The 27,119-nt window shown below is 32.3% G+C and overlaps 1 protein-coding gene across 1 annotated transcript; it reads left to right on the top strand.

Annotated features, from left to right (window-relative positions):
• Positions 1 to 9,826: 9,826 nt before the first annotated feature.
• On the top strand, positions 9,827 to 25,028 carry LOC120067490. The gene is made up of 7 exons (XM_039019042.1): positions 9,827 to 9,831; positions 21,820 to 21,890; positions 22,006 to 22,147; positions 22,232 to 22,401; positions 23,469 to 23,751; positions 23,872 to 24,038; positions 24,844 to 25,028. The coding sequence occupies exons 1-7, from the start codon at positions 9,827 to 9,829 to the stop codon at positions 25,026 to 25,028; spliced, it is 1,023 nt and encodes a 340-aa protein (XP_038874970.1).
• The last annotated feature ends 2,091 nt before the right edge of the window (positions 25,029 to 27,119 follow it).

Consider the following 27,119-nt stretch of genomic DNA (forward strand, 5'->3'; position numbering starts at 1 on the left):
CTTTAACCCAAAGGGCATCACCTTGTAACAATATATTCCTTTCAGAGTCTGGAAAGCCATCATTTCCTCATCTGTGAGAGCCATTCATATTTGGTTATATCCAGACGATCCATCCATAAGGGATAAGGACTTATGCCCTATAGTCACATCAACAATGATTTATGTGATGGGCAATGGAAAATCATCTTCTGGGCATGTGTTATTTAGATCATGAAAGTCTATGCAGTCGTGAAGTTGTCCATTCTTCTTTCTAACAGGGACAATGTTGGCTATACATGTTGGGTATTTGACCTCGCGGATAAATCTTGCTTCAATCAACTTATTGACTTTGACTTCAATTTGGGGAATAAGCTCAGGTCAAAAGCATCGTTGAGCTCGTTTAACTAGTCGATACCCTTGTTTGATCGCGAGATGATGGACTGCTACTTTTGGATCAAGCCCCAAGATCTCTTTGTATAACCAAACAAATATGTCCTGTACTCAGTGAGTAAACTCATGTATTCACCCTTCTCCTTCTTAGAGAGATATGCATTAACGAAAATTGGGCGCTCTTCCTATACTGTATTAAGGTTCACTTCTTTAAGTTCATCCATAGTGGATTGACCACCATCCTCAAGTGTCTGTGGGGCATCCTCCACATCTCCTTCAGACATTTCATTTTCCGAGTCTTCGATGGCCAAAATGTAGTGACATGAAGTTTCACCTTCCTCATATTCTAGGGTTTCATTTTTAGAATTAGTGAAGATGACGTCACAACTTTTTACCTTTAATGAACCTTCGCTCTTGTTGAGAGGAAGGAAGGTCTTTCTTTTCATTGTCGAAGGCACAACACTATGAATTTCCCTGTCGCCCTTTGTTTCAGTAGATGACTTCTCATTTGATTGACTTTCGTTGTCTTTATGCTTAAGGAGGCACCAAATTAATGCGCGAGATATCAGTTCCTTCTTCTTTATAGTTACATTAGGAACATTGCTGTGAATTTCTCCTTTTCCTTTTGTCCCTTTAGACCATTTCTTGCCAGAGTAACTTCATGTTTGAGACAATTGAAAATTGACACCCGAGGCATCCTCCCATTTTTCTTTGTAGCCGTGCTTAATCTTTCGAAGGATGATGGCTGTATTCCCCATGGCGTTTGAAGACTGACCTCTTCTATTTCTGAAGGGATGGTCAACCTTTGAAAGGCCGAACGTCGATTAAGGCTAGGCATCAGACGCTGACTTCCTTTCTTTTCTGCCATCATACTTAATCTTTCAAAGACCAAAGCACGTGCGATAGGTGGTCTAATGCGATCGAAGGCTGAGGTTCTTAGATTATCATTTTCCTTTTCTTTTACATCATCGAGCTTCTTTGCAGTTATATGATTGCTTTCGACTGCCTTTCCCCTTAACCTTCTGGTTATACGAATTGGCTATGATGACTTATATCCAAGTCCTTTTTTTGATGTAGGTATTGTTGTGGTTGATGCCCTAAATCTCATAGGGTTCTATAGTTTATAAACCTTGTATCAAAAAACTTGTAAGTGACTAATAATATTTGATATTTTATTCACTTTGTCAATGAAATATGTGATATTTTAGTTGCATTAACCACAAACCAATAAACTAACATCCAAGGTTATCGTTGTAACTTAAACATGTATGTGGAGACATACAGGCGGATCATGTTTAAGTGATAACCTAAATGGTCTATAGTATATGGATAAGGCTGGGTACCTTAGTCTTGTGACACTATGAGTATGACCCACTTTGTAGATGTTAAAAATGTTGTAAAGTGCTACAAATGATCTGATCCTGATCATTCATGTATTAAACATGCGAGCGGGGATATTATGCAAAGGAGTTATTATAAGACCAGACAACGAAATGCTTAGTTTCATTATATAACGCTGTTCATAATAGAGACTTTCATTTCAGTAGGATGACCATAGGTAACATGACCTTAATCCTGAGTGAGTTGTGAACTTATGCCTATGAGGGCGATCATTTGATTTGTATGGGTGAGAGTGGCCAGATCGCCGACTCAATAAGCCTACCATTTTGGAGATTCGTCTGATTGGGGAGCTGGGAACTCAACTACACAAGATGGAATTCACTTCTTCCTCGATGCAGGGGTAATTAGATGAATTGCTTCCTTAAGAGTTGATTTCGGGTTTTGAACAATGTGGCGTTGCACCCTCTCCTAGCCTGGGAGAGGTTTAGTTATAGTGGGACTATGATCTATTGTTCATTAGAGGGATTAGTTGTACTTAAGGAGTTAGATGTAACTATAGAGGCAAAACGGTAATTTGGCCCAACTATACTTATGAGCGATTTGTGAAGGGTCATCGTACTGTTGATTTGTTATATCCAATGGACACAGAAATATATTTGTAGTGCGAAGAGTGCAGCTGTCGGTATTTAGTTGAGTGCTTGACAGTTAACAGATGGTGGATAATGTAATTAAAGAGTCTAATTAATTATTCACGTACCATTGGAGCTTCAAGCTACAAGTCCATAAGGTCCCTTTGGTAGCTCAAAAGGATTTAGTTGGGAATCAATTTTTGGGTAATTTGAATTGTTCAAATTAATAAGAGAGAATTTAATTATATATGATATAATTAAATTGATTCAATTATGTATGATATAATTGACATAATATATTTGATACATTGTTGATAATTGGAGGAATAAATATTTAAATATGATTCAAATATAATTTCTATGAATGAGATTCAAAGTTGTTAAATTTAATATAAATATGTGTAACGCCCGGATCCTTACATATTATGGTCCGACCGCTACGACATGCATACTTAGACTTTTCTATCATGAGATGAGTTTTGGCAAAAATCTCAAAAGAACATATCTAAGATTTTATTAATTAGGTAGAAAACTATATAAAAAGTTTATTTTACAAAACACCAGGATCCATAAAACATTAGCATAGTGATACAAAAATACATATGCCTATAATAGTGAGTTTGATGGTTGGCCATTTGAGCGACGTCTAGTTCTGCCACCTACGCTGTGTCCTTACCTACAAAGTCTGTAAAAATAGGATGAATATATAGTATACCCAGTAAGTAGTTCTCACATAGGGTAGCGACCAAATGCACAATCACGTGCAACATGTCCTGAAAACATATGATTGGGACCTTAAACATATAATAACATGTGGTGGTCGGTTATGTCTCTAACGTAAATTTCTCTGCCCTGATAGGAAGATGAGGACTTAGGCGGAAACTAACCCATCTGATGATTAGCGGGAGATGCAGTTAGTAGGGCCAGAGTCGCTTCCAACATTAACCATTAACATAAACGTAAGATTGGACTAGAGGGGTGCAACCATACATGCCCTACTAGCCCTAGAAGCATAACCTTTATCTAATTAAAATTTAATCTTATGAACAAACATAATGCATGGAGTCCCTTGTCGATAAAGGTATTTTAAACATGTAATGCAACATAACAATAACATAATTATGCAACAGAAATTAAAGGTACACTACCATGAAACACTTAAGAGAGGGGTAAGATAAACTACTTACCTTGACTGCGATCCTAGTTATTCCTATCATTCCTTATGGTTTAATCTGTAGAGGCTTTCCCTCTTAAATCAGAAGGAAATTTGGGCAGCACTTCCATCGCGTTTTCTCCTTCTAACTAACAGAATTACTTTCACCCTTCTCACACGATTTTACTACTGAGTTTTGTTTGAGAATCCATTTAACTTCCAGCCTAAAGCCTCCTATTTATAGTCGTTTCCAGCTCTTCTTTGTGTGTGGACAACTCTATCCTACAAATGCTTCTTTAAAATTACTTAGTTTTAAGAATTTCTCCTTAATAAGGACACCTAATTTTGTTCTAACGTTTGCCCTTACGTCATCAACCTTTGTTGTATTCCATTTTTAGGGTTCTCCATATATAATCTATAAGATCGTGGACAAATTCAACGCATAATCCACGCTTCTGTCCAAATCTCGCTCTTTCTGTTCTCAGAATCTCGCTCTCTCCAGCTTTCTTGCTGGTTTAGCTCTCGTGACTCTCGCTCTCGCTGGTTTGCTCTCGTGGCTCTCGTTCTCTCCACTCTCGCTCTCTCCAATTTTCTCTCCAAGCTCGTTGTCTCCACTCTCGCTCTCTTCACTCTCTCTCTCTCGAATTTTCTCTCCAATCTCGCTAGTTTTCACGCGTGGGTTGCCTTCACTGCTTGTGGATTCCACTTCTCCTTTTTAACTCTATCAAATTTTAAGAGTATATGGGAAATTAATTCACCTCCAATTCTTCCAATGAGTAGTGCCCAAACAAAAAGTTATCTACTGCCCTTTGTCTCCTGAATTAGCTAGCATCCAACTTCTAATTAATCCTCCCTGATTCTGCCCCCTTATTCATTATTTTTGGATAATTAATAAATTTCTTATTTTTTCCAATTCTAAATTTCCACTCGATTTTCCTATTAAATTTATATATTTTTCATTCTTAATTATATATTTTATTTGTTTTCCTGCTTTCTAAATTAGGGTTAGGGTATTACATTTACCACCCCTTAAATAAAATTTCGTCCTGCTTAACATTTGACATTTAACTTCCTGTAGTGTATGCGTACAAATTTGGGTTGTTACAATATGATTTATATTAAGTGCCATAAAATAGAGAAAAAGAATTATAGTTTATATTGTATATGATGCAATATTAAAACTATAGATTATAAATATAATATGATAAGTTGGTTATCATATTTATTTATTGTTGGGAATGTCCTAGAACTCGCAGTTCGTGTTAACCTTCTATTTATCAATAAAATTGTTGATTTTGCATCCTATTATGAAAATCTAATACACATATAGTATGAATACTTTAACTTTATGTGGTGATATAAACAGGATCAAGTTAATAGTATATAGCTTAAATGGTCTATAAGTATATGGATGAAATTGGGTATCTCATCCTGGTAATACTATTGGATGCGGTCCATTTTGTATAGGTAATACAAATGATGTGATCCACAGATCATTCATGTAGAGACATGTGAGTGGAGGCATCCTATGCAATGAGTTTGCAATAGGTTGGACCACGAAATAGTCATTTTTCTTTATAACGACCGTTTATTGTTAAAACTGACTATTTCATACTTAAGTAACCTAGGATAACTCGATCTTAATCCTGAGTTAGCTATGAACTCCTCTTTATTCATGATTATCCTTTGATCTGCATGGGTGAGAGTAGTTCAACAACACTACTCAATAAGCCTTCAATTTTAGGGATAAGACCGGATGAATAGCTGAAGACATAGTCTTGTAAGATGAAATTCACTCCTACCCATTTTAGGGTTAGTAGAAAGGTTGTTCACTTAAGTACTGATTCTAGGTCTTGGACAATCAGGGTCCCATCTTCTCATGATAGAGAAAGGACATGATTCACAAGTAGTATTATGAATCGAATTATTCATTAGAGGGTTAGTGGGAACTTAAGGAACAAGATGTATTTACAGGGGTAAAACGATAATTTTGACCTAGCTGTAATTACGAACAACCTGTGAAGGATCGATTTATTGATTATGGTTTATATGGACATAAATATATCTACAGTGAGAAGAGTGCAACTATCGAGCTATAGTAGTGTATCTTGATGGTTAACGAATAGTAATTAATTCGATTAAAGAGTATTAACGAATTAATTACAGATCGTTGGAGCTCATGATCTATAGGTCCATTAGGTCCCTCTTCTAGCTCATTAAATTGGAATAAAAAATTGAGTATTGATGTATGAAATTCGGGTTAAGAATTTGAAATGTCCAAATTTAGTTTTAGGGTTTTCGATTGATTGTATGTAATACAATTAAAAATGTTTAATTTAGTTGAAATTAAATAAAATTAGAAAATTAATTAATATTTAAATATAAAATTTATTTATTGGTGATATTGATATTTTACTAATTTAATATTTAGATATTAAATTAATATTATTTTCATTAAAAAGTTTAATTAAAAATTAATTTAAAAATTAGTTTTATATAAATTAATTATTTTGAATTAACTTAAATACAATGATTTTTTTTACATTCTTTTAGGTTAATGGGTTTTTCCAATTTTAGGAAAAACCCACTAACATGTTTGATGGAGAATTACCAAACATATATTTCTAGTCTTCAAGCTGGAGCTGCCCAACATGCAACCCTATACATTTGCATGATTTTTACCTATATATTGAAGCTCCATGCATGAAGATCAGCTAGATTGCTGAAATAAATTTTATGAATTGCTAACCTGAAAACCCTACTCTTGTTCTTCATCAATTCAACTTGTTCAAGTGATTCCGCCACACATTCTGGCTTGAGCATAATAAAGAAGATCTCAGTGGTAGTCCTCTCGGTGATTCAAGCTTTATCTTGATATTTTTCAGCTAAATTCGTGGAAAAATCTTCAAAGGTAATATATGTTACAAACCCTCTTATGAATATCATATGAACAACATGCTTAAAACTCAAATTAAATGTAGTTTAAGTGCTTATTGATTATGTAGTCTTCCGTTGCATGATATTTCAATCCTTCATTTATATTATTAATTATTTGGATAATTAATCCCTTTTTCTCTCTAACCACCTTAGTGGGAGGTTAGTTGGTTTTTTATGGCAAATGGAATAAATAAGATATTATTTTTTTTCCATAACAACATTATACGATTTGCAGAACCTATATGATAGGACTCTTTACACTACACGATTGAAGATCTAGCTATACAATAGAGAGCTTCCTCAATCGTATTCCTCCTCCAAACTCAAAAACTCCCTCCTAACCAAAATAGTAAGAGCCCACCACTTCTGAGTTCTCACCCTGAGAATACCGAGGATACCGAGTGGTAGTGTCTTCCCCTTTTGGTTTGAGTTTTGTTGCTGTTCGAAGGGTTCGTGATTGTTCGAGGAGTTCGTGATAATTTGAGAGATTGTACAAGGAGTGTTCTTCAAAGGTATAATCACTTGAACCCTTTTTCTTGTTCAAAAGCATGCTGTAATCTTTATTAAGATGCATAATCTCTATGTTTACTGTAAATGTTTGTTTTGAATCTAAATGGAATTTGGACGATCCGCTTCTGCTTGTGGATCTCCTTGTAAACGAGTTCCTTCAGGTATAGTATGCCCTTCCTGGAAAGGCCTCTTCTGGGCCGGAGAAAGCTCAGGCTGCTCATAGATCTTCAAGCTCTTGAGCTTAGTATGAGTTGCAAAATCATAACCTGCTTTTACTAGCAGCTTGTAAGCCTTAGATTCGAACCCATCTTTCCTCCATTTTTCAGATAGGTTTACTTTTGTCAAATCTACCTTTGGTTTGTGGATCTTTTGTTGCATTATCTTTGTGAGTGGTGCAACAAAATTTTCTTTTAAGATTTCGATATTACCGACCTCAGCCTCTTCGAGCCTTCCACAAACGACGACTCCCTTTATCGACGTCTCGACAAAGGAACATAACGCGAGATTTTAGGGCTCGAAAATGAACATAACGCGAGATTTTAGGGCTCGAAAATTTTTCATCTTCATATTTTAATATTGTAATATTTTTTGTGCTAGTGGATGCCACACTCTATAGAGTTAGAGATAGTTTCCCTGTTGCTTGTTTGTTTCCTTTCATTTGCTTGTGATCCTAGCTTGGGTTCATCTCCATCTGCTATCAAAGGGGTCTCCATAGGCATTGCTTTGTTGATGCCATCATTCTTGAAGTAAAACTTCGCGTCTGCAAAATGAGATTCAACTTCTGAGAATGGATTGGAGTCTACTTCAACTTTCTTAATGACATCTTGGTAAAAGTTGAAACGTTGGTGCAGTGTTGAAGATATCACTCCATTTCTGTGAATCCAGGAACGACCCAACAATAACTTATATGTGGTCTTCGAATCTATGACATGGCATAATGTATGAGCCTTTACGTTTCTAATGATAAGTTTTAAGCATATCATGCCTACTGCCCTTTAGTTGCCTTGATTGAAGCATTAAATTACTAGCTTGTTGTTTGATAATTCTTCCATCAAGATGCCTAATTGCATCATAGTTGACTTAGACATTATATTGATGGTTGATCCATTATTGATGAGAATTCGACCAACCCTTTGTTCTCGAACATATCCTAAGACATAAATGCCTATTATGAAGTTTTGATCCTAATAGCAGATCTTCTTCTGAGAAGCTTAAAGACTTACAGTAAGAGGCGCATGTGCGCATCATAGAGGTCAGGGCACTAGATGCATTTTAACCTATCAATGCGTCGATGAGAACCATCTTAGTTACTGGAGGAAGTGACAACAAGTCATTTACATTGAAAGATGGTAAATCTTTTAGTTCTTCTACCATCTCCAAGAACTCAGAGGAGTATTCTTAATTTCTACCGTACTGACAACATGACACACTACGACTTCTAGTGCTTTCTTTGAATAGTCGTTATAGAAGTTCTCTGGAAAGAAATCTGCTATCACTTGTCGTCTAGGTCGAGAAAAGTCCTCATCTTTCTCCTCAACAAGCTTAGGCTTCTAAGCCTTCGTTTCCCTCTTCTTTCTCTGAGTTTTTTTTCTCTTTTCTATACCTTCGATAGGGGCACGACTCTTTCTAGGTAGAACTCGACTTCCTTTTCTTTCGGCGAGTTATAAGGATCCATCTCTCGTTGTCATCATCATCAACATTATCATCTTTGTTGTTAGAATCTATCATTGGGATTGCTTGCTGAAATCGAATAACTATAGGTTCGAGGGTCCCAAACTGAACCAAGCTTTCTCTTTCATCATAAAGCGTACTTGATGTTGGAATACTTGGAGTCACTATGACCTTAGCTTGATTTGCTTAGGTTACTTCATCCAGATCTAGCTCAATCTTCTTCTCACGAGCTAACCTTAGAATCAACCCCTTTAATATAAAGCAACTTTTGACTGGATTCCAGTCAACTTTTCCTGCTTATTCCGGTCGTTTGCATTCCGCCAGCTAAATAAGTTTCCTTTCCAACAGCTGCTCAAGCATATCTGCAACATCAAAATTAGGAAATAGATAAAACTTCTCCTTCCTTTCTTTCAAAGTTAAGCGACGCCTTTCACCTCTGTCATCCCTCTTCTCAAATTTGTTCTCCTTTCCTTTGGAGGAAAATTTCAAAAAGGTCGTATTAACGACCATTGATTCCTTTGTGACACTCTTCACAAACTTTTCGGTGCCTTTTACTTCCTTCTTATCTTTCTTCACTTTAGGAACTAGGAAATCCTTAGTTATTGTCCTGGTGATGCTCAACTCCATATCGTGAGTGCGAGTCGCCAACTCTTCAAATGTTCTGGGTTTTATCCCCTGTAGAATGTAGAGGAGTCTCAAGTGTATGTCTTAGGTGCATATCTCCACAACGGACAATTCAGTGAGTCTGTCTTTGCAGTAAAGACTTAGTGCTTTTTATTAGTTGATATAGTCGATGACTAGCTCTCCCTTTCACTTCTTGGTGTTCGTCAACTTCATCATGCTAACAGTACGCCTAATGCTGTAAAAGCAATTCAGGAACTCTCTTTTAAGATGCTCCTAACTGTCGATCACTTTGAGCTCTAGATTAGTGTACTAGTTAAAAGCGAATTCCTTTAGAGTTCGGACAAACTATTTGACTAGAAGATCTCTTCTAGTTCCCGAGTTCTCACATATTTTAATAAAGTGGGCAATGTGTTTGTTCAGGTTGTCCTTTCCATCGAATTATTTGAAGTTTGGGGGTTGGTACCCACCAGACATCCTCAAGTTGTCAATTCTCTTAGTGTACGACTTGGAGCACATAAAAGAAGTCTAAGAAGGGCCTCCATACTGAGCTGTGATGGAGTTTGTGATCATATCCTATAGTTGTGGACCGATAATGAGGTAATAGAAGTTGATTACTGCGACATATTTTCCTACAACACGGTCTTTCCTTTGTCATTGGCTTTGACAACAGGAGTTTGGCTTGACTCGACGGTTTCACGAACTTGCATCTATTCTTTTAAGGCAATGATTTTGTGATCTCGCTTCTCTACATCTTTCATCAGGAAATTTATCTTTCTTTCCATCCCTGCCATGGCTGCCTCGACTGTTACATCTGCCATCATGACAGACATTACATCTGGGTGTGATTCCCTCTTTGTCTTGCTTGAGACAGAAGTAGAGTTGTCAAACAAAGGATTTTCCTTGAGACAATCTCGCCGTTAGGGGATTCTGTCATCTGTTTCAAGATGTTATATGCGACGACGAAACCTTTCTCTTGCTCCTGCTTCTGCATAACCTCCTTTGAACGAATGTGGGTGATAGGTCCCGTGTAGGAGTTGCTTGTATCAATTATCTTGGATGCAACTTTCTTTGGTATCATTGATTTGTTTGAACATTGAGAGAGAGATAAGAGGTAGAGAGGTCTCGCCGGACGTGCCAATTTATTCACACGAGATATCTTGAGAAATTTATTTCGTGGAGTTGAATTTATTTTTGTGTTGATTTAATGCGATGTGGTTCAATCTCTAGTACTTGATCCTCTGAATCTCTTTTAGTTGAATGCATATGCTTAACTTGAGGAAGCGGAGCGTGTAGTGTTCTTGAAGTTTGAAGTCCTGGAAGAATCTTTGTATTCAGTCTTCAGGAGTCAAAGAGTCTTCTGATTGTAGAGAATTTTCTTTAGGCTCTCTAGAGTGGAGAATTACTGACTCCCCACAAATGAAGAGAACTCCTTTATTTATAGAGTTCTCAGGTGGGCTTTATGGGCTTAGGCTTGGATGGTCCATGGACCTGGCCCTTGGGCCCAACTAATTGGACTTGGGTCTTATTTGACATTTGGGTCAAATTAAGCTTATTTTTTTTTTTTTACTCAATTGGGCCCAAATAATGATATCAAATTTAACCAAATTACTTTATTCAATCCAACAGTCATGATGAAAACATGTGGCGTCATCAGGATTTGCCAACTTATGTCTTGACCTCAATTTAGGACACATGTCAAGTCAACCTTTAATAGTCTCAAATTTGATGATTTATAATTTTGTAATTAATTTGGTAAACGACGTGACAATTTGTGATTAGTCCAAAATTTCTCATTCAGCAAAGAGAACAAACCAACTATTAATACTTTGATTTATAATAAGAAAACTTTAAAATAAAACCTAATCACTTTTATTAGAAATGAAAACCTTTTTTTTAATATAGTTATAGTTTTTGTTTAACTTTCTTTAGAAAAGAGAAATATCTCTTAATTAAAAAAAGAGACTATTCAAAGTTTTAAAAAAATCACAATTCACGTTAAATGATAAGAAAAAGAAATTGAAAAAGATAACATAACTTAAACAAATAAAAATTGGAGGTGTGATACTTAGTTCATGAAAAAATGTTGAAAAAAGAAGAGATAGTTGAAGTAGAAAAATTGTAGGTGATGCCTAGGGTTGATAAGCAGTTAGAATGTTAAATAATAAGGAAAAAAGCACAATGCTATATTCTTTTTTTAAAATATTTGAATGCTCAAAAAAAAAAAAAAAGAAAAAAGAAAAAAAAAGAAGAGCTGATTAACAAAATTAAAATCAAAATGAAAAAGAAAAAGAGAGATATTTGATGGAGACTAAATGTTTAACTCAATTATTTATAGAGAAAATTTAGATTTAACATTCTAATTCGAATTTACACAAATAATTTAGATATATTTCATTTGAATGTGAATGATGTTTTTTCTTTTAAAAAAAACATTTCTCATTTGACTTGAATATAATATAATGAGATTATTTAAAAATTTAATGTAAATTAGATAAAACAAAAATTTTGAAATCGAAATGATTAGATAAAATTATACATGTATTTATTTCTTTTTTCTCCCTTCCGTTTTGAAAATCCACGGTAAGGTCGAGATTAATTAGAGATAAAATGAGTTTTCTTTTAGTTAGAAATAAAATTTGATTTCTTAACATTTGAATTATATTTTTTTCTTTTAATGTATGAATGCCAAAAATAGGGCAAATTGTGAGGTTTTTTTTTTTTTTTTTTTTAATATATATATATATATATTATTTTCTTTTTATGTGTAACACTTCAAATATATGGGGAAGAATGATTGTTTTTATCTATGAAGCACAATATATTTTCATGTGAGGTAAAGAATCAATATCAGATACCGATACTATACTTCCCAGATACGTATTGACACGTGATTTGACGTATCTGTACTTTCGGATACTTTCTAGATACGTATCTGACACACGCGATTTGACGTATTTATTTCTATGTATACTTTTTTTTAAAGAAAAAAGACAAGTAACTCATCTAATCTTTTCCAATCTAAAATTAGGCAACCTATTTGACAAGCTCGCTACTCGAGTCCAAAACTAAAAAAATAAAAATAAAAATAACGGACCAAACCCTAGACTATAATCATCTAATCTTCATCTTCACATTTGAGTCCCTATGAAGTCCACCAAAATATAAACCATTTGGATATTTTCAACAATAAAGTTCTTCATTTATCTTCATACTTTTCCCTCTAATCTTCTTCTTCTTCTTTGCAATATAAGTCACTTTTCTATTGTATTTTATTAACTATTGTACTTCAACATCTTGGATGTTGCTTTTTTTGTATTGTATTTCAGTGTTTGTATTCATTTTGTGCTATTTTATTAACTTGTATGCTAAATTTATCTATATCCTATATTTTTTAAAAGAAAAAAAAATGTATCTTCAACGGTTTCAGTATCCTTATTTTTTAGAAATATATATATTTAAAAAAATATATAAAAAAATGACGCAACCTTAAACGTATCTGTATCTTTATTTTTTAGAAATTGATGAATCGCTGTATCCAATCGTATCCGTATCGTGTAGCCGTATCTGTGTCTGTGTTTCATAGGTTTTTATTTTTTCCCATTTATATGTGAGGCTCAAAAATAGAGGGAAAAAAAGTTTATTTAATGATTTTAAATATAAAATTACCTAAGATATCCTTATAGTTATCTATTAAAAGGGCGAAAGGGAAAATTTAAAATTTCCTCTATGACCCCTATTAGTTAGTATATATAGAATATATATAATAGATATAAATCTTTCATACGATTTTAAATATGATAAAAATAATTTGAATAGGTAGTCATGGAAAAAAAAAAGCATTTATTACCTATTTTTTCTATCTCAAACTTTTCTTTTCAGACAATTTTTTGTGGTTTCATGTAGGAATGGTATAAGAGATCTTAAAGAAAGAGCATGGAGGTTAATTTGTAATGATACTTTAGTGGTTGAACTAAAGATTAAAAGTGTGTTTGATTTAACTTTTCAAGTATTTAATTTAGAAAACAAGTGATTTTGAAAAAAATTGAAGTGTTTCATTTTGAAAAAAGTTGAAGTGTTTGACAACTACTCAAAATAACTTTTAGAACACTTTTAAAGTTTATTATAGACCACATTTATCCAAAGAATTTAAATAAAAATTATTTTTTTTGATAAATCCAAACATGCTCTAAAACTGTCTCTACCTTAAAAAATATATACAAAGGGAAATTATGTAGTTTGAGATCATAATATTCGTCTTGATTCAATACATGATTTTGAAAATTTCAATGATTCTGAAATGGCTAGAATCACATTTGAAAATTTCAAAATAACTCTTTTTGTAAGAGAATTTCAAAATAAATCCTAAATTTACTTTTACTTGTTCAAAACTAATTTTTATGATATGAAAATTACATTTAATAGTGTAATATTAAATATAAATGAATTTTGAATTGTTAAAAATGCGTTTCAAAGTAATTTTGAACTTGACAAAAGTAAGTTTAACAATTTCAAAATCACTATCGAACATGCTCCTAATATATACTAACCATGAAACATGGCTAACAATCTTTAGAACATCACCTCTTTTGGTGAATTTTTAATAATAAATGAATATAGATTAAGTTTAAATAATGAATTAGAAATAATAAAATAATTAATGGTCCAAACTACATATATCTTATTTTAGGTTAATTTACAACAATATAAAATGATTTGCACGTTTTTTTAGGAAATTTGGAATACTTGAAACCTAAATTTTGATGATTATCGGTTTTGTTAGTAGGATTTATTTTTCTCGTACAAAAATAGCACAACTCTTATTATTAGAGTAAATTTGAGAATAGATCAAAATAAAACATTAGGGATATATATGATAATAATACATTTGTCTTGAACTTTAAACTCAAATTAATTTAATGTTTAATTTAAGACTTTTAAATGTAATTTTCATATTATAACGTGATTAAAATCCTTCCATAATTACACCGAAGCTTGTCTTAATTTTTTTTAATGATACATTTTTTATTTCATAAAATTATGTTTTCACTATACTTAATACTTCTGAAAAATTTTGGTTGAAAACCTTTTTAAAAAAAGACATGCACAATAATTAACTAAATGAATGAACAAATTTGACAAACAACCCATTTTAACCATTTATCTTAAAGAAGACTCTACCCTTTACAATTATGACTTAACAAATTTGGACAAACAACCTATTTTAACAATTTATCATAGTTAACTCAAAATAAAACTCATAACTTACATGATAATTTTTTTTAAAACAATACACAGATAACACCAAGAAATAAATTTTATGAATATTCTATTTCATTAATTTTTAAAAATATAATCAGAGTTCACGAATGTATCTTTATTAATTGAATATAGTAATTGAATCACCACTAGGATTTTGAAAAAGAACTAACATGAACTCTCTCTATTTTCTTATTTGCAGAAGATATATTGAATTTGCCGGAAATGTATGTTTTTATCGAATGTAGTTTTTCCACAAGTTTCAAAATGGAGGGCTATTAGGAAAAAAATTGTATTCATTAACATTTTCCCCATAAAATAATGTAAAATTAAACTAAAAAAGAAAATTGTTAAATACATTTATATATAATATTTACCTAAAATTTGAAATTGTATCTCCCTCCCCTTCACATTAATTAATTCTATACGACTGTGGCAATTGGATTAGATCGACGACAACACGACAACGAAAGAGAGGAGACTGGTGCGATGGCGTTAAAAGACCTATACTGCGCCTGGTGGGGATGCTCCAGAAAACAAAGAGAAGAAACAAAAGTTTTGAGGAAAAAGAAATAAAGAGAAAAATTAGGAAAGATTTGGAAAACTTCCTAACCAAATACGGTATATTTCGTAGATATGCAACCCATATATTTAGTAAAATATATTTATTGTGACAAAAAATATATATATATATAAACATCATATCAAAGTGGCAAAGGAAATCTCAAGGCAAATCTACCATAATTGATCCATAAAATACTTCATTTTGCGAGCTTTGAGGGTTGTTGACAATAGAAACTTGTTGAAAAAACCATATATATGAAGGAGAATCGAGACCATCTTGAAATGGAGAACTAAAACTACATTCTAAAATTCTTTCCGTCACATTCTATAATTGAAGAGATGGGGCCAAAGAAGAGTAGAAAAGTTTGTATTTATTATTTGAAAAATTGGTAGTTATAATGTAAAAGAATGCGTTTGTATGAAGTGATGTAATTTTGTAAAGGGGTTGTCTATATGAAATGATGTATCAAGAGAATTCAAAAGATGTGATATTGTACGGATAAGTGTGGTGGCAAAATAGAAAATATTGAAGGAAGACAATATAGAAATTTTAAAAATATTTAATGACGATGAAAATTATCTTCTTATTGTCCTTTTAATATAGTATAAATTTTGATATATAATTAGGTTCGTGCCATTTGAAGATGTGTACAATTTTATATATCTCCTTTTATGCTATTTTAGTATAGGAAAGTTACATTGAGATTTCAGAACATTTGATTTATTTATTTGTTATTTTTTGCTACTGGTTTTGGGATTTCTTTTCCAGTGTTGCTGAATAGTCACCAAAGATAAAAGAAATGAAAAAAGGAAAAAAAAAAAAAAAGAAGAAGAAGATGTGTTTAGAATGTTTTCCATCTTCTAAAAATAAACAAACATAAAAAAAAAAAAAAAATCTCTTTTTGCCGTCTGTTAATTTTTTTGATCCACCACATACACCTCACGTATTGTGTTTGGGATTTTTTTAAACTATAACTAATAATAGATTCTTAAAGTAGAATTTCAAAAATAGAAAAATAATGAAAACTATTTATATAAAATATTAAAATATTAATATTTTTTGATAGAAATTGATAGAAATCTATCAGTAATAGAAACCGACAGAAGTTTATCACTGATAGACACTGATAGATATAAAAGTCTATCAGTGTTTTTTTGTTAATTCTGTAAATAATTTGATATTTTTTCTATCGGTGAAAATTTTCCAATTTTTAAAAATATTCAATTTTTTTCTCCTCCCATTGTTATATAATCAACTTTATTTTTTTTTTCCAACTTTAGCTTTTCTTTTTCATCTTTGTTTGTTTTTCTTTTTTTTATTTATTCATTGTCTTTCATTTTATTTATAATTTTTGGATCAACTTATCTAGGGTTAAGTTAAAAAATAATGTATTTTTTTTAAAGTAGTGACAAAAATAGGGTGCATAGGAAAGAAATTACAAAAGTAAGGTGGAAGAGAAAAATATTGACAAAAATATGATAACAAAATCGTGTACCCGGTAGATGATTATTATTAAACCAAGTCGCGGCCTTCATGTTAGTGTATGACTTGGTCAATTTGTGGATGAGATCCACGATTTTCATATTTTTATTTAAAAAAACCATTAAATTTGAACAAAAGAATTGACTAGATGGCTGATGTGGCAAACCCCTCTCTTCTTTCTCTCTCCCCTTCGTCCACTCTCTTTCACTTTCTCCTTAAAATGCCAACCTTTGTAATATGCCTGCCACCTCAAACCCTAACAGAAGCATCGATAGCCAAAGGAAAACCTTAATAAACAAATAGAACTCAAGTGAGTTGTTTGAAATTTTTGCCTCATCCCTTGTCTTGAGCTCGACCTGGTGGCGTCTCGATGCTGATGATGAAGTCATCATTGGAAGGACTTTCAACTTTGACTATTGACCAGTTGATTACAAGAGGGTAATTGTAACGATTCCATAGTTCAGGGGTGGTTTTTGCAAATTTCCCTCATTTCTATTTTTTGTCCGATGAAGTTACTTCACAAGACAAATTTACAACATTATGAAAAAATAAATACGTCTCATAAAGATGAATAGATTGTCCAATGAAGTAACTTCATGAGACAAACTTACAACATTTATGAAAAAATAAATACGTCTCGTGAAGACGAATAGATTGTCCCATGAAGTAACTTCACAAGACGTCCTGTGAAGTAACTTCACACTACAACAATTTTGGGCTTCAATATCAGTTGAAAATAGTAGTCTCGGATGCATAATGTCGGTTAAAAAAACAGATCTTTAATGTGGGTTTTAAACTGACATTTAAGATGGCCTAAAATGTCGGTTTAAAACCACATTAAAGGCCTTCCATTATTTTTATTTTTATAAAAAATTCATTTCCCTCGTCTTCTCTTAGCTCACACCGTCTAAAAATTTACCAAAATTACAAACCCTCGACCAGCACTTTACCCAAACATAACTCTCTCCTCTCTCAGCTACTCGACGTTGCCTTCAGTTCGGGTTGTCATCATCGGTGCTCTCAGCTTGGCCGTGACTCGGCGTTGCCTTCAGTTCGGGTTGTCATCATCGGTGCTCTCAGCTTGGCCGTGCACATCAGTTCGTAGGTTGTCGTCACTGGTATTCATGGGTTTTCGGTTGGTTTTCGTGGGTTCAGTTCGGGTTGTCGTCACCGGTTTTCCTTAGATCTCTATCGTTGTGGGCTTCTTCTGGTGGTGGGGTCATTGTCGTGGGTGTTCTTTGGTCATTTTCAGTTGGTTTTCATTGGCGCGTGGGCTTTCTCGGAGTGTTCTTTGCCGGCATGTGGGTTGTCCGGTTGGTCGCGTGGGGTTTCGTGGGGTTTGTTCGCATGGTTGTTCGGTCGTTCGAGTGTGTCCGATTGCTTTCGTAGGTTGTCTGGTGGGTTTCGTGGGGTTTGTCAATTGCTTTCGTGGGGTTTCAATTGGTGGGCTTTCGGTTGGTTTCGTATGGTTTGTCTGGTTGTCCGGTTGGTTTCGTGTGGGTTATCCGGTTGTCTGGTTGCTTTCGTGTGGTTTGATGTCGGCGTGTGGGCTTTCGGTGGTTCCGGTGTAGAGGTGGGTCACCGACGTTGTGGTCAGCTCGCCGTTTGTCAGATCTACCATCTCAACTCTGTAAAGGTCCGGTGCTCATCGGCGTTCCAATCTTCGAACTCCGGTTCAGATCTTTTCAAGTTTGTGAGTTGTTTAAGTTGTTTGCTTGGAAAGGTATAGTTTTATTTTCATATGAATTTTCAATTTAGTAATTTAAATTTATTTATTCATTTTATTTTTATTTTAATGATTAAGCTTATTAATATTTAGAAATGCTGGAATTAAATTAGTTGAAGAATATATACTTGATTGGTAGTCTTGAAATTTGTTGATTATTGATTGGTGTGGTTCAAGTGTTACTTAGGAGTTATTTGAAATATTTTTTGTTATGTTTGAGAGAAAAGGTGGTGAAGAAAATCGAGTACAATGGTGTTGTGTAGTGGAGAGCTTGTAAATGATATTTGAAGAATAAAGAAACATAAAGTACATGAATAAATATAAGATAAAAACAAAAATGACACTACTTAATGGGCTAAATTAATTTTATGTTTTGTTCCAATGATTAAGCTTCTTTAAATTTGTTGATGTTGCATATTTTACAATCATAATTTTATGCTTTTCAGTTTTCCCTTGTTATTGTTTTTCTTTTTTGTAGATTAAGTTGCATATTTTACAATTATGGATAAATCATAGATGAAAATGAATAGAATGTCAGCTGAGTATGGTTTAGGGGTTGAGATGTTTATTAAAAATAGTCTACAACATTCAAATATACCGAATGTCGTGAGCTGTCCATTAAGAGCTTCAGCCAGTCCTCCACATATACTGACGCCAATGGTATTATCAAACTCTTGAACAGACATGCCATGCATAACATGAACGATGTAGACATGATCCGTATCACTTTGGACGAGCATATATTTGGAAGAGACAAATTTATTTATTTAGGCCGCGATGATCTGATCTAATATTGCAATATGGTTGAAATAGGCTACATGTGTATTTTGATATACGTTGCGTAAGTATTACTCATCTAGATTCACTCATGTATACTTTGTTTCATGTTTAAATAATAATTTTTACTTTGTTTAGGTATCTATGGGATGAATGTGGTCATGATATTACGAAGAAGTTTTTTTATAATTGATTAAGCAAGAATATCGCCACACGTGAAGTCTCAAGATATTCGATTCAGAAATTTAACCAATCAACTAGAATTGGCTAATTTAGACCAATTAGTCCTTATTCCATATAACACAGGATGTAAATACAAGTTTTAAGTTATTTTTAATTTGCATTATACACGTACTAATATTTCAAAATTGTTGCTTATTATAGTTATCATGGGATATTGATTGTAATCAATCTACAAGAAAATTGTGTTTATGTTTTGGACTCTCTTCGAAGTAAGGTTCAAGAGGATTTTCATGGAGTTATAAATATGTAAGTGTAATTGAACTTTCTTAGCTCTTAATTGAAGTAATGTTTAACTAATGTTTTCAAACTATTTAGTGGATTGAAAATATGGCAAGCTAAGCATGATCTCCAACACCATCAGTCTTCTCCAAAATGGAAACCTGTAAAGATAAATTTGCATTCATTTTTTTTTTTTAACAATTTATGTTCATTCGAACATAAGAATAATTGTTTTCAACTTCTTTATATATAGTGCCCCCGTCAATTAGATTCTGTAGGATGCGGGTACTATGTGCAAAAGTATATACACGAAATAGTGCATAATCCTACTACTCCCATTACTAGTCTCGTACGTAAATTATTTATTTTTTATATACTAGCTTTAATTTAATAAATGGACGTAAACTTATGTTGAATTTATCTTTTTTTTTTCCTCTTTGTAGTTCAATACAAAAAATGCATATACCCAAGGAGAGATTGACATAATTCGAACCCAATGGACAAGTTTTATTGGCCAATTTGTGTAAGGATGTAATTCTTGTTTTTTGTCTCAATAGAATGTAAATGCTAGCTTAGAATGAATGCAAATTTTTCTAACCATGATCTATTTATTGGAAGATTTATGTATAATATTTTTGTGTTCATAAGATATTTGGTGTTAAGTATTCATAGAATTAGTACTAATTGATATTTGTGAATGAGAGAAATGATGGCTTGGTGTAAGTATTCTATGAAAGTCTATTATTGTTATGGAAATGTTGGTGATTAGTGTGTTTATTTCATATTTTGATGAGTATATATAATGGATTGAAAATATTGATTCTTGTTTGTGGATAAATTCATAGGTGGAAGAAAAATATTGATGGCTTGTCATGTAATTTTTTTATACTTTTTAATAAAAACAATGACGGACATTTTCTGACCCAATACGAGACATATAATGTTGTTTTTAACTTCTTGATCGAAAAAATTGATTTGGCAACAGAATTTAAAAAAAATAGACAACAATTGATAAAACGGACAGATTCTAGGCTTCAATGTCAGTTTAGAGGGTTTCATTTAATTCTTGGTCTTTAGTTGCAACCGACATTGAAGCCCTTTAATCAACCGACATTAAAGCCCTTTAATGTCGGTTGGAAATTTCATTAAAGGTTTTTAATGTCGGTTGCAACCGACATTGAAGACTATGTTATTAAAGCAAAACCCACATTAAATGCAACTGACATTAAAAGACTTTAATAACACTATCTTTAATGTCAGTTTAAAACCGACATTAAAGCCCAAAATTCTTCTAGTGTCATGAGACAAACTTACGACATTATGAAAAAATAAATACGTATCGTGTTGATGAATAGATTGTCCTGTGAAGTAACTTCACGAGACAAACTCGTGAAGTTACTTTTCAACATATCGATGACATGTGGCTAGGAAATCGTGGACCCTATCCACGATTAAACCTTAAATCTCGGGTACATGATTTATCTGCTGATTATCTATGGACCCTGTCCACGATTTCACAACTCTATATTTGTCAATACTTTCAAACCAACCCTATTTTTGTCAATAAATATTAAAATAACATTATTTTTTTTTTTTTTAAAAATCATTTATCTAATATTATTCATCAAATATTTTTCTCTTTCAATATATTTTTAATTTTTTCGACTAAGTTGGTTGAGATGAGCTGCAAAAAGTTAGGCGCACGATAGCTACGTATTACTCAATTAAAAAAGATTAAAGCTTTTTTCTCTCTCCAATATTTATTTAAATTTTTGTGAACTTTTTCTAAACTTCATATTTTTAAATTCGTTTATAAATTTGGAAAGAAATATTTACAAATTTGGTTGTGTAAGAGAAGATCAAAATTCAAAATATTAGCAAAAATTATGGCAATATCTATCAATCAGTCCAACCATATTGATTGCAAGGAAAATAACTCTCGCTTATTGCAATAAATATAGATTTTAAATAATATTACTTCCTCTTTGGGTTTAAAGATTGTTTATATAGATATATATATAATGTATAGTAATAATATATATATATATATATATATATATATATATATTAAAGGTTTCTAACTTTAAAATAATATAAATTGAAATACAATAGAAAGAAAAACTCTTCTATTTTCTTCTAGCTTCATATTCTCTTTATTTCTTGATCTGATCGTGAAACTATTTTCAGGTTCTTATTTATAAATTTCTCTTCTATTTTTCTTATTTCTAAATTTAAAAAATTAAAAAAAGATCAGAAATATCTAAACAAAATCCAAGAACAAAAATTGGGATTTAAATGAGGTTTTATATTGTTGCAGATTTCTGAGGAAATTAAAGGCAAATATGGGAAACAAGAACTCCATCTTCAATAATGAAAATTCTTCTTTGGGTATAAACAAATATATATTTCAATCTTTTTTTCCCTATTTTGGTAAAGTTCTTATTCATATTATTAAGGATTATTTTATAATTGTATGGTTATTTAATTTAATATAATTTTGCAGTTATAAGGACCAGCAGAGATGAAAAACCACTCCATTATACATTAAAAATCCAATCTTTTTCACTGCTGAAGGCTGCAGTTGCTGCTAGTTCCATTCGTAATAGATATGAATCCCAGATCTTCAAGGCAGGAGGTTATAAATGGTGGGTTCATCATAAATTATAATTATGTCTTGGGATATTAATTTAAATGGTTAATTTGTTATATTAATTTTAATTAATTTGCAGGAAATTAGCTTTGTATCCCAATGGAGATTTCAAAAGAAATGTAGCAAATCATATCTCTTTGTATTTGGTATCAGCTGAAGATGAGATTTCATCAAGTGGTTTAGAGATCAAAGTTATGATTAAATTTCTTGTTTATGATAATCTCAAAGACAGGTATTGGACCATACAAGGTAATTAATCCAATTCTGAAATTAGCTTTTGTTTGACATATAGTCATCAATATAGGTTTAAATCATAGTTTTAATTTTGATGTTAACGTTAAGTTTAACTGATATGCACTCTATTTTGTTGAGATCGAATATTTAAATAATTGGCCATATTAAATTATGAGTTCAATTTTGTTCATTTTAGTCTGTAAATTGGGGTGCTTTTGATAATTTTTCTTTTTTTTAGGTTCTTCCTTTTTTTTATTCTCATCTTGTATAAGAATTTTGCAAACAAATACTAAGATTGTTACCTTTTTAAGATAATTAAGAACGGATGACGACCATAATGCAGAAGCTATATCAAAAGATATTCAATTTAAACATTGATAAAATAATTAGAGAAACTTACCCTTTTCGTCCCTAGCTCTTTGAGTCTTTGTTTGGTTTGTTTTTAGGTTTCAAAATATTATAAATTTACATGGTTCTTATTTGGTTTTAAGTTTCAAAATATTACTTTTTTTTATCATTTAAATCCTGTTTGGCAACCATTTCGTTTTTGGTTTTGATAATTAAGCCTATATTCTTTCTATTTCTTACAATATTGCATATTTTTTTAAGTACAATGATTGAATTCTTAGTTAATTTTTTTTTTAAAAAACAAGTTTGTAAAAGCTACGTTCTTAGTTATCAAATTTTGGTTTAGTTTTTTAAACCATTGATAAAAAATAGATAACAAAAAAAGAAATTTGGAGGTGGAAGTAGTGTCTTTAGACTTAATTTTAAGAAACAAAAATCAAATGTCAAATGGTTACCAAATAACGAAAGTGAGCTTCACTTAATGGTATTGGCATGACATCCGTTCATAGAGGTTGAAGGTTCAATTCTCACTTGCAATTGTTGTAAAATATACTAAGATTGAGAGTGAGTATTTAATGAATTGTCAAGATTAAACATGTAAATATTGAAGTTTTAGAGCACCAATTTAATTCACAACTAACCTTTTAAAACCTAAGGACGGAATAGAAATTAAATCAAAGTTTCAAAAACAAAAATGGTATTAATTTTGCCTAACAATTATTATATGATAGCAGATGGAAAAGTTAGATGTTTTCATGCAATTAAAAAGGAGTGGGGGTTTGAAAAATTGGTGTCACTTGACACTTTTAATGACACTTCGAATGGATTGTTGGTGGATGATTGTTGTGCATTTGGAGTTGATGTTATTGTCATGAAATCGTATGATGGGAACAACGAGATCCTTTCCTTGATTAAGCAACTAAAAAATTACAAATATACATGGAAAATCAACAATTTTTCACAACTAAGTAAGAATGTTTATGAATCTGATCCTTTTACAGTGGATAACTACACTTGGTATGTACAATTAATTTTCTTTTCTTTTTAAATTATAGATACTTGCTTTTATTTAGGAACATGAGTTATTTGAAGTATAGTATATTTACATATATATATATATATATATCAATGTTTTAGGAAAATAGAACTATATCCTAGAGGAGACTCTTTGGCCATGACTGGCTATATGTCCATGTTCTTGAGGTTTGATAGTTTCGAGAAGCTTCCACAAGGTTCTAGAGTTTACGTTGAATATGATATAGCTGTACTGAGTCAACTTGGAGGTGCGTACACAAATTATCCAGGTATTTATCTCTTTTTTCTAACCATAATTTGCAAATTAAAAGCATTCCTTAAATCATAAAAACAAGCTTAAATTTCAAAATTATAAAATAATTAATAAAAATGAAATTGTTATCAAGGGCCGTAAAAAAGTAATTAGCGGGAGCTAGGAGTACTCAAAAAATCCGTTGATGACCTAAAAAAAATCAATCAACTCAATCCAATAGGTGCGATTTGGGTTGAGTTAAGTTCAAATAAAGGAAAATTTTATGATTTGAGTTGGTTCATGAATTGACTTAATATAACCCAAACCAACTCGAACTAATCCGAACTTATTATTAACTTTAAAATTTATATTTCTTTTGTTACTTATAATACAATTATTTATACATATATTGATTTTAGTTTTAATCAATTTCATTATTTTTTAAATAATTTATTCTCAATAATTCTTAAAAATAATTTCTTAGCATTTTGAAAAGAAGGTTTGATTATATAAATTGAGATTGAGTTGTTAATCTTAATTCAATATATGAAAATAATTAAATTAAATTTTTACATATTTACTTTTTACATTTTTTTAGAACAAAATTTTAAATTTTAATAAGGATTATTTGAATTGAAAAAAATTATAATCCGAACAACTGGATCGGATCTAGGGTTGACAAGGGGGTCGGGGCGGGGGACTCCCGATTCCATCTCCGCGGGGTATTTCCCCCATCCTCGCCTCCGTCTCTGCCTTCAATTGGCGGGGACGGGGATATGGATTCCCCATAGGGACCCATCCTTAATTTTTTTTATTATAAACTTTTTTTTTTCCTGTTGCAGTTAAACATTGGTTTGATGGTGAAACAAAGAGCTGGGGTTTTGGAAATTTCATGTCATTGAGTAATGTCAAGGAACCAATGAAGGGATTTCTCTGCGACGATACTTTGATGGTTGAAGTGAAAATTAATGTTATCTCTATCTTGAAAAGTTTTTATAGGAAGGGAAATGGTGGTGGCAGATCATAATTAGAAAAAAAGGTTTATGTTTGGTCTAAGATGGAACTTTATATATGTTAACTGTGGTGTCTAGAAGATGATTGAAGCTTTATATTGATAACTAATAATATTCCATTTTAATTAATTGCTATATATATACATGATTTTATATCAAACAGCTATAGTTGTGATCTCATTCTGGTAATTGATTGAGTTGGTTATATGAAATAGTAGTTTTAGAGGAATACAGAAATGCAACAATTTTTTTATTATTTTATTTTTATTTTTTTAATTTTAACATAAAAACATTGTATTTACCAATCAAATGAATCCAAAAAATAATAGGATCAATAGGAACATTGGAACTTGCAATAATAGATAATTTGTTTCACGATCTCCACCGCCGGACGTCCGCCTGAAAGTCGCGAGTTTCCGAACGTTCTGTATCTTCGAACGCTGTTTGAGTCGCATTTTTTGGTCGCCATTTTGCAGTTTTCCATCCGACGAACATGTCTGCGCCACTAACCGTCGTTTTCGTTGCTGACCGGTTGCCGCTATCCGTCAGCTATAATTTTCCTAGTTGTTGGATCGTTTAAGCCTCTGTGTTGTTTTTTTAGATCTACTGATTTTGTATTTTGGGTTTCCATTTTTTCAACGATATGTCGGACACTGAGGAATTCATCACTTGAGTTTGCGACAATCGTGGCCATTCAACCGGTCCCACTGTCCAAATAACTATCATTCGACTCAAATGGAAAAATTTTCTTCGTTGGTCCCAAAGTGTTCAGATGTATATTCATGGACAAGGAAAGATTGGTTACATCACAGGAGAAAAAACCATTCCACAGAAAACTCCATGGTTATGACTTGGCTTGTCAATTCCATGGTTGAAGACATTGGTTGTAACTACATGTGCTACTCTACTGCCAAGGAATTATGGGATAGTGTAGCTCGGATGTATTCTAATTTGGGCAACTAGTCACAAGTATTTGAGTTGAACTTGAAATTGGGTGATATACGATAAGAAACTAACTCCGTTACTATCACACCCCACCCCAGATCACCCTCTTAGCCTAGAGAAGGGCGTGACTGCAGCAGTTATCAACCCTTAGGCTGACACTTACTGCCTAAAAACTCTTGCGGAATAACTCTGATACCAAATACAAATTATATGCAACGGGACGGTTATAGGCCCACAATTTATTAACTTAGAAACTTAATATGTTTAGAGTATTTACAACATTAGATTTACAAGTCCCAAAACCCACAAACCCTAGTCCCTATATGAACAATAGTAACATGTGTACAATATTAACAGTAACCACCTAGCAAACGGTTACAAGTCTTTTGGTCCTTTAGTGGCAGAGCAGATACTGAGCTGTCTTCAGAGAATTTGACCGCTACCTGGGGGAGGGGGGAACAAAAACATTTGAAAACGGGGTGAGCTTATGCCCAGTGAGTGACCGAGAAAACATAGTAAATTCTCATGCATAATTTCAGAAAATAGTTTTATCTGAAATATAAACTTTTGCAGCATAAATATTTTCCAAGCGTAAATTATATAAAACTGTTTTAAACATAAAACAGTAAAATCATTTCTCAAATCAAAGTACTGTATATCTGGTAAAATAATCCCAACACCAACTACTAGTCCAGAGAGAACCCTTTTGCTCAATCTCTGACTTTATTCACCTATGGCCACACTAAGTACCTTTACACATTAGGTACTACTGCTCAGATACCTTCTCCTTGTACTTCAGTATCGAGCTATTAGGATACCTTCTCCAACATACTTCAGTATCCCATTGACTTGGTACCTTCTCAAACGTACTTCAGTACCAATAGATACCTTCTCCTTGTACTTCAGTATCTAGTTGGGTGGATGCTTTCTCCTTGTACTTCGACATCTCATTTTACCAAAACTATTTATAAACAACTTTTCTCTTTAAAGCATGCACAGTATAACACATATACAAGATAGCTTTAAAGATGGTAACACATGTTGGATAAAATCAGTACATATACATATGTAAATAGTTTTTCAACAATATGCATGCGTTCAAATCACAATTCAAACTTGCTTGGAAACCACTTTATAAAACTAGTAGGCATGAGAATTAT

Source organism: Benincasa hispida, chromosome 12 (genome assembly GCF_009727055.1).
Source record: "Benincasa hispida cultivar B227 chromosome 12, ASM972705v1, whole genome shotgun sequence".
Taxonomy (NCBI): domain Eukaryota; kingdom Viridiplantae; phylum Streptophyta; class Magnoliopsida; order Cucurbitales; family Cucurbitaceae; genus Benincasa; species Benincasa hispida.

Bases quoted from the DNA above. Each gene is read 5' to 3' on its own strand.
- LOC120067490 (XM_039019042.1), top strand. The intron at 21,891-22,005 runs GTATAAACAAAT...ATAATTTTGCAG, and splicing joins TAATGAAAATTCTTCTTTGG to TTATAAGGACCAGCAGAGAT. The intron at 24,039-24,843 runs GTATTTATCTCT...TTCCTGTTGCAG, and splicing joins TGCGTACACAAATTATCCAG to TTAAACATTGGTTTGATGGT.